Below are 8173 nucleotides of genomic sequence, written 5' to 3' on the forward strand. Positions count from 1 at the left end.
AAAGCTATTACCCAGAATTTAAAAAAGGTGCCTTTAAATGTTTTTTTAACCTTTTTGAAAGAGCATAACAAAAACAACAGCTGTGTCATACAAATACAAACTTTATGTCAAACATCTTATATATAATTTATTTTTCCATAACACTTAAAATTTAGTTTATAAATGTAGGATTTGAAATATATATCAAATATTGAAAATCCTTCATAAAGTGTATTTCTGTCAGTTTGTCCCATATCACACTTTAAACAAAAATATTTAGTTAAATATCATTATATACATTTTAGATAAGTATAGTCAAGTATAGTCAAGAGTAGGTAATCAAAAGACTGGATGATGAAGTGACAACTGTTGTCTAAAACAGTGTTTTTCAACCAGTGTGCCCTGGTACACTAGTGTGCCGTGAGAGATCCTCAGGTGTGCCGCGGCAGACTGACAACAGTGCGGGGGTGTCCCTCTTTCAAATTTTGAAATATTGGGAGGTATGTGACAGGCTCATCAGGCATCATTTACAACCATGACATTGACATTCATTCACAGACAATGATTATGATTGTTTGTGAATGAATGTTAATATGTCATGTATATATATATAAAACATGGAAGGGAACTGCACTCCAAGACCGGACCAGGTACACATCCTGTGACTCAGCAACATCCAGCCCTGGGTGCTAAATAGCACTCCAAAAAAGCTGTGATGTCACCAGAGCCACAGGCAGTTAACCCCAGTCCGGAATGGGTGCAAGAAACAAAAAGTAATACAACACATAGAAACACCCAGCACTCACCAGCTAGCTCACATGTAACATAAAATCAAAACTGGAAAAGGTTAGTTACCACATCTGGCCAAATGGGAAAGCTCAGGCACCACGTCAAGGTCCTTTCCACTGCCTGAGTCCCTAACACAGCCACACCATCATGTGAGCTCACAAAGCCAAACAGACTGAGAAAAAAGAAGGGGTGCACAGGTGGATGTATTCACCCAGAGAAAATACAAAACATGGAAGGGAACTGCACTCCAAGATTTTATCTTAGCTGTGAGCTAGCTGGTGAGTGCTGGGTGTTTCTATGCGTTATATATATATATATATACTGTATATATATCCTGTATTAGACTACAATGTGTGATTTTGTAAAATTTTGGGATGGTGGTGTGCCACAGGATTTTTTAATGTAAAAAAGTGTGCCACGGCAAAAAAAAGGTTGCAAATCACTGGTCTAAAGTTCTGAATGAGCCTACAAGGCAAAAACAAAACAAGTACCAAGAATAACTGTCTGGTAAAGGCTAACAGAATACAGGGACAGGGATGACCAGGCCAGCAAGACTAGAGAACAAGTAACAGGCAGTAGGACCCAGTATTAGAAGATGGTCGGCATAGCAACAGCAAGTAATATCCAGTAGATACAGTAATAAGGACACAAGCAACAGCTACAACAGGGGTTCAGAGTCCTGCAATGGCCATTGGATGTAGAAGCAAATATGGCCAAGTCAGAGTTACATAATGGCCAGCAGATACAATGGTACTTGTAGGCAGCAGTAGTTGATTAGCAAGATGAAAATAGCTGTTAGCAGACACAGTAGTAGATATATACAGAATAGAAATGTCAGGTACTGACCAACACAACAAAGCAGAGGGTAGTGGCCAGCAGAAATACATGATGAAACATGTGGTATTCTGGGAGAGGTGCAGGGACTCATACATACTTAATGGCTGAACTTCTTGTGATGTTAAATATAAAGACATGTGTCTAAGCAACAGACACCAAAATTAAATTCAGGTACTCCATCAAAGAACCATGTCATTATCTTAATGGTCTCTTTCATGCTCTCTTCCCTGCTCCACACAACAGGTAACTAACTTCTTTAACACCCTCTCTTTAAATCTGATCTCTGTCCCAAGTTTCAATGTACTTGTGTCCTCATGTGCTTTGAGCTTTGCATAGAAGTCTGAGAATCTGTTATACAGTATGGATATTGGCATCCCATTGAGGATGATCCCAAAAGATATGCAGAGAAATGCCACAATCCGTCCTAAAACAGAATCAGGAACTGTATCCCCATAGCCAACAGTGGAAATGCTCACCTGGAAAGAGATAATGGAAACTATGATTAGTGGGAATTAAATATAGAGAGGTCTTTCGCACACACACTCTCTTCTTCCTCTCTTACATTCTCCCCATTCCCCACTTACTCTGTCCATCTCCCTTACTCCGTCACACTCTCCCCCTCTCAAACCTTCTGCTTCTCCCACACTCTTTCTCTGCCTCTCTTTCCCTCTCATCCCTTCTGCCTCTCCCTCTCTGACATCCTATCACTATCTCATTCTGTCTCAGTAATACCCCCCAATCTCTCTTTGCCTCTCCTTCCCTCCCTCTTTGTCTCTATCACTCACTCTCCCTTTCTCTCTTTCTCTCTCTAAGGCCTGGTGACCAAAAACTTGTGGTCATGGACAGAGATCACTCTAAATCCTTGGGGGTTTTATTTAGCATTATATTTTAAAGCAATTTTAAAGTGTCTGTCCACATCCAGAACTCTGTATAGCAAGATAAACAGCTCTAAAGATAAAACTTTGCCTGTCAAAATCGTTTTTGAGGGACCTCGTAGTACTAATGGGACTTCTTAGATAATCTCATCAGAGCGGAGAGCTTTTGATTATCAGGACCTCAGTCTCTTATTACTTAGGGACAAATTATCTAAAACTCTCTGGTCTGGCAATATTCTATAAGATGCCTCATCAATATTACGATGTCCCGCAGGGACTTTTTAAAAGGCAATTTCTACCTTAGGGACTGTGTGTCTGATTAAGGGGAGTTCACTAATGTGCTTTAGATTAATGAGAGACACTTACTTAAAATATAATGTTCTGTAAAACAAGATGATTTCTCTCCATGCTGGAGAGTTTTTAAGAATCAGACTCTAAGCCCCCCCCCCTCTCTCTTGCTTGTTTTAAACAAAAACAAATTATGACTATATTGGCTTCTATGTCTATACACTGTAGAGGCATGTAATAATTTAATTATAAGGCCTTCAAATATGACAAAACTACATAAATGTATATATTGTTGGATACATGAAATCTGAATCATATATTTCTATAAATATCAAAAGCAATTGTCATAATTATTTTAAAATATATATGTTATGTCTATCTTAAATATATATTAATCTAGTTATTTACCTTTACTGAATTAAAAATATTTCTTTTAGATAATGAATTCATTTAATTATCATTAAAAAACTAAATAGAAAAAAAATAAATTGTTTGTTTTTGGTTAAAACGTTAATGACACCAGAGATAAGATAACTGTCAATTAAACTTCCCAAAGCTGACACAACAATAATTATGCCATGTATTTTAGTTATTACTCACGGAATTACTAATAAAAAGACACCATTCATGTTATAAAATCACTTACCATACATATAAATATCATTAAACTTTACAGAGTACAATATTGTTTTTAAAAATATGAATTTGTTTATCATTTAGGAAACAATAAATGCAAATGTGTATAGTAAGCACATAGCACATTTATGGTAGTTTATTGGTTTTAATAGATATGGGGACATTTTATAATTGTAAATATTGATTCTGGTCCAGCATCTGGAGCAATGCATTTTAAGCTTTTACAACCGTTTTATTTAAAATAATTTCTGAATGATGCCTTGTTAAATCATTTTTGTCTGTTTACTGGTTATTGATGATTAGCTTAAAGGAATATTTTTTTATTTATGCCGCCACAATTTTCTTTTTTTATTGAATAAACCTACTTTTACATTTTAGCTGTTGTCCCCCCAATAGAGCTGAGGAATTTGCCCTTATTTGTTAATATTAAAGGTACAGACTACAATAGAATTTTTATTGTTTAAACAGATAGACAATCCCATTACCTGTTCCCCAGTTTTGCATAACCAACACAGTTATATTAATACACTTTTTACCTCTATGATTACCTTGTATCTAAACCTCTTCTGACAGCCCCCTGATCACATGACTTTTTATTTATTATATATCGACTTGCATTTAGTACTGTGTTGTGCTAACTCTTAAATAGATCCTCGGGCGTGAACACAATATTATCTATATGGCTCACATAAACTAGCAGTCTCCTGTTGTGAAAATCTAATAAAAAATGTGATAAGAGGCTCTTTTTAGTAGCTTAGAAACAAGCAGAAATTTAGAGGTTTAAATGTTATAAAGTATATTAATATAACAATGTTTATTATGCAAAGCTGGGGAATGGGTATTAAAGGCATTATATATCTTTTTAAACAATAACAATTTTTGGGTAGACTGTCCCTTTAAAGGAACAGAAAAGTCAATTTTATACTATTATGGTTCTGATAGAGCATATCATGTTAAAACTTTAATATAATGTTTTAACATCTTTTATCAAACTTGCCTTATTTTCTTAGTATCCTTTGTTATAAAAAGCATATCTTGGTAGGCTCAGCAATGCACCACTGGGAACTAGCTGCTGATTGGTGGCTAAGCACATATGCCTGCTGTCATTGGCTCACCAGATAGGTACAGCTACCATCCAGTAGCGAATTGCTGTTCTGGAGCTGTTTTTAACTATGCATTTAAACAATTTTCATGTATTATACACATGGCTATATGCAAGCCGCAGTGCAATATTTAAATGCTATAACACATGTTTACACCTTTACACGTCCCTTTAATAGAGAATGATGTATGCCCAAACAACCATGCATTTGCTAGTTTTAACAACTTTGCTCAGTTAAATATTTACCTCTTGTTCTTTTATACGTATGATTGTTTATTCTGTCTTTATCCCCTAAAAAACAGATTTTTTTTAAAAAAAAAAGACTACTACAATTCAGAGCTTACCGCTGCCCACCACCAGGCACTAGGGATGCTGGTGAAATTGGTCCCAGGTATATCATGCTCTACCGAATGCATTAGAGCTGAGAATGTAAAAACTCCCATAGCAATAAACAAGAACAAACAGCAAACCTGCTGTTTGCACTGACGGATCGTAAATCCAAAAGCTCTCAGTCCAGTTGAATGGCGAGCAAGTTTTAAGATTCGAAATATACGCATTAATCTAATAATTTTCAACACCTTCCCAACTTGGCCAACTCTTTCCATCTTTTCAATATCATTATGATGGAGATTTATATCTGCTTCTTCTGAGAACCTCTCAAATATGATATGAACATAAAATGGTAGAATGGCTATAAGGTCCACAATGTTCAGGACAGTCTTTGAAAACCTTTTAATATCGGGTGTGGAAAACAGTCTCATGAGATATTCAGTTGTGAAAAATACGACACAGCCGAATTCTACATGTTCCATGTATGGTTTTCCATTTATATTCATGTGTTGAAGTTCTTCCACTGTACTCAGACACATTGACACCACAGATATCAAGACAAAAAAGCTAGATAAGATTGCAATGATCTTTGCTGGAATTGATGAATATGGATTTTCCATCAGGTTCCATATCTCTTTTTTAAATCCACCAAGACACTTGTCTTGAAAATGTTTTTCAGGGTCATGGCGAGCCACCTCAGCTTCAAGATCTCTCTGTATTTTAAGATGTTCTTTTAATTCATCCTGATGTTCTTCAAAGAGGCTACGGCAGCATTTCTGAGTATAGTTTAAATGAATACCCCAGTATTCAATTTCCTCAATAAAGTTTGTTGGACAGAGTTCATCCGTTATCCATAAAACACCACTGCGGTAGAAGTGGAAAATATAGTAGAATACAGTTGGATCTCGATCAAAGAAATACTCATTCTTCTGCACTGAAAAGTCATCACAAAGATCTAGCCTCTTTACCAGATCAACACAAGTGGCCAGCTTTCCTATTCTAGTGACTGGGTAACGAACTGCAACATTGTAGTCAATATGAAATAGCTTCCCTCCAACATTAAGGTTCAGAAAAAAAAGATTAAATTTTGTTAATTGTTGAGAACAATTAATATCTTCTTGATCAACCTTATCATCCATGGAGTTCCATCTTTTAATTACACTCATCTGTGCAAATGGAATGTTGTAGTTAACATCATGAGAAGGGACCCGATGCCCAAGCTTTAGGTTAGCAGACAGGCTTGGTCTCCTGAAACCTAACTCTTTCATTATCGAAATTAGTAAATGCTAAAAAAAATAATAATAAAGATACTTGATAAAAAAAACTGTTACAATATTCTATCCACAAACATTATGTGAACATTAAAACAATAAAAAAATATATAAAAAAACATACATGTAGTGCAATATTTCATCGTCTTTTCTTCTTGTGTGTAAACCTTAATGTACATACTTCTGCTGTGCATTGTCCTAAAATAATCTCCTTCTGGGATAAAAGAGGATTTTTAGAATGATTTAGTAATTGTTGTTGTTGAGGCTAAAGACAGCCAGGTTTTAGATTAAGACTGTAATAGGATTTCTTAAGTACTCTGTTAATGCTTCAAGAACAGCACAGAATGGATGGATTAACGTTAACTCCTTGCATACAAAACATTCATTTCATAGAAATATCAACCTTGAACACAAATTGAAAATGTCTAGTTACCTTGAAACCTTTATTTTTATTAAATCCTGTAACCTATTATGTGTTTAATTCTAATTCCTAATAAGTTTTCTTACATAAACCCCTATTACTTTCCCTTAGAATTCATAATACAAAGTTTCTGGCAGGATTTTCAAATTTAAATCCATTGCAAGGCATTTGAAAAACTTGTGATACCCCCTTACAATAGGATTTTCAAATGCATTTCTGACACAAAACAATCCTCTACATCTTGTAAGAACAAGTTAATAGAGGTATTCTAGATCCATCAGAAAACACTATTTTAGCTTCTCAATGTTTCTGGCTTTTTTAATTCAGCACCTATTTTAGTCTGTTTTACATATCAAATCTTTGCTGTTAGCATTACTGTTTTCCATTGTTTAAGTTTTTTGTGAATGTTCACATGTTGGTAAAAACAATATTTTTTTACTTTAGTAGAATATTACAAATTTATTGAAACTTGTCCTCAAATACTATTATCAGATTTTTCATTTATATCTATGTATTCTTGTAATTATGTGATTTGAATATCAATTAAAAGTAACTCAATATTATATGGTAATCATAAAGGTAAAGAAACCTTAAAGAGCAATAATGTGCACTAATGCTTGTACAGACCTATGTGTTTAAAGCCCCTGTGGTTAAACACATAGTTAAAGTCAGCCATAGAATGAAAATTAGAGTTTATGCACATATATCTTAGCTGATAGGCTAAGCCTCTGTATTCAGAGCAGGACTAGAAGTACATAGCTAGTCTGGGAACACATAGGGTTTCTTCTTATAAAACTGCAGCTGTATATTAAGAGATCTTGCAATTTGAAATTGCATTTGGTTGTGGAAGAGCAGGGGGAAGAGCTGCACAAGCACTTTAGTAGGCAATGGTAAATGTGGGTGGCAGATGCCACCTTTCTAGCCAAGAATACAGCCAAACAGGTTCCCTGGCTGGTGACCTTGTCTGCCCACTGCTGGATAACTGGGTAATACAGTTCCATCAAGCAAGAAATGTTCTATTACTTTATTATTAAGTTTATTTCCCTTTAAAGTAAGCTCCAAACTGGTAATAAACTATTCTATTCCGCTCAGGACCAGTAGTGTATAGTCAGTTAAACACATAGGGCTCCATTTATTAATATGCAGACAGGTGCCCAATTAGTGAATCTGTCCGTCTGTGATCATCGGTACTGGGCATCATTGTGCCGTTTGCCTTAATCGTTGCACAAGAGACTGCCCGTGCAACGCCGACCCCTGCTCTTGCGTTGCTAATCACACACGAGCAGGAGCTGTCAATAACCTGGTGAACAAAGCAAATTAGACAATATAAGTCAATTGGAAAGTTATTTAAAATTGCATGTTCTATCTGAATAACGAAAGTTTAATTTTGAACTTACTTTTAAAAGTATGATCTGTTATTAGGACGTGGGTTCCACTTATGGATCCCTTTGAATGATACTGTTTGCCTATCAATGCTCCAATCATTATGTTTTCTACCTGACTGCGCAGAGGAACACACAATGTCAGAAGCTCTTCTATGTAGCAGATCAAGGTAAAATACAATGTATATTAAAACAATACCTAAAATTATTTTATATTAGGTGATAGAACATAATAATACCTCTTAAAGTACAGTTATATAGTG

General features: G+C 35.3%; 1 protein-coding gene across 1 annotated transcript; it reads right to left on the bottom strand.

The window, feature by feature from the left end:
- Positions 1–1805: 1805 nt before the first annotated feature.
- On the bottom strand, positions 1806–6104 carry LOC128647308 (potassium voltage-gated channel subfamily V member 2-like). The gene is made up of 2 exons (XM_053700091.1): positions 4851–6104; positions 1806–2081 (listed from the first exon to the last, which is right to left on the bottom strand). The coding sequence occupies exons 1-2, from the start codon at positions 6102–6104 to the stop codon at positions 1806–1808; spliced, it is 1530 nt and encodes a 509-aa protein (XP_053556066.1).
- Between the last annotated feature and the right edge of the window lie 2069 nt (positions 6105–8173).

The sequence above is a fragment of the Bombina bombina genome, chromosome 2 (genome assembly GCF_027579735.1).
Source record: "Bombina bombina isolate aBomBom1 chromosome 2, aBomBom1.pri, whole genome shotgun sequence".
NCBI classification, from domain to species: Eukaryota; Metazoa; Chordata; class Amphibia; order Anura; family Bombinatoridae; genus Bombina; species Bombina bombina.

Coding starts and splice junctions, on each gene's coding strand:
- LOC128647308 (XM_053700091.1), bottom strand. CDS start 6,104: ATGAAAGAGTTAGGTTTCAGGAGACCAAGCCTGTCTGCTAACCTAAAG. Junction 2,082..4,850: donor GTGCCTGGTGGTGGGCAGCG/GTAAGCTCTGAA, acceptor ATCTCTTTCCAG/GTGAGCATTTCCACTGTTGG.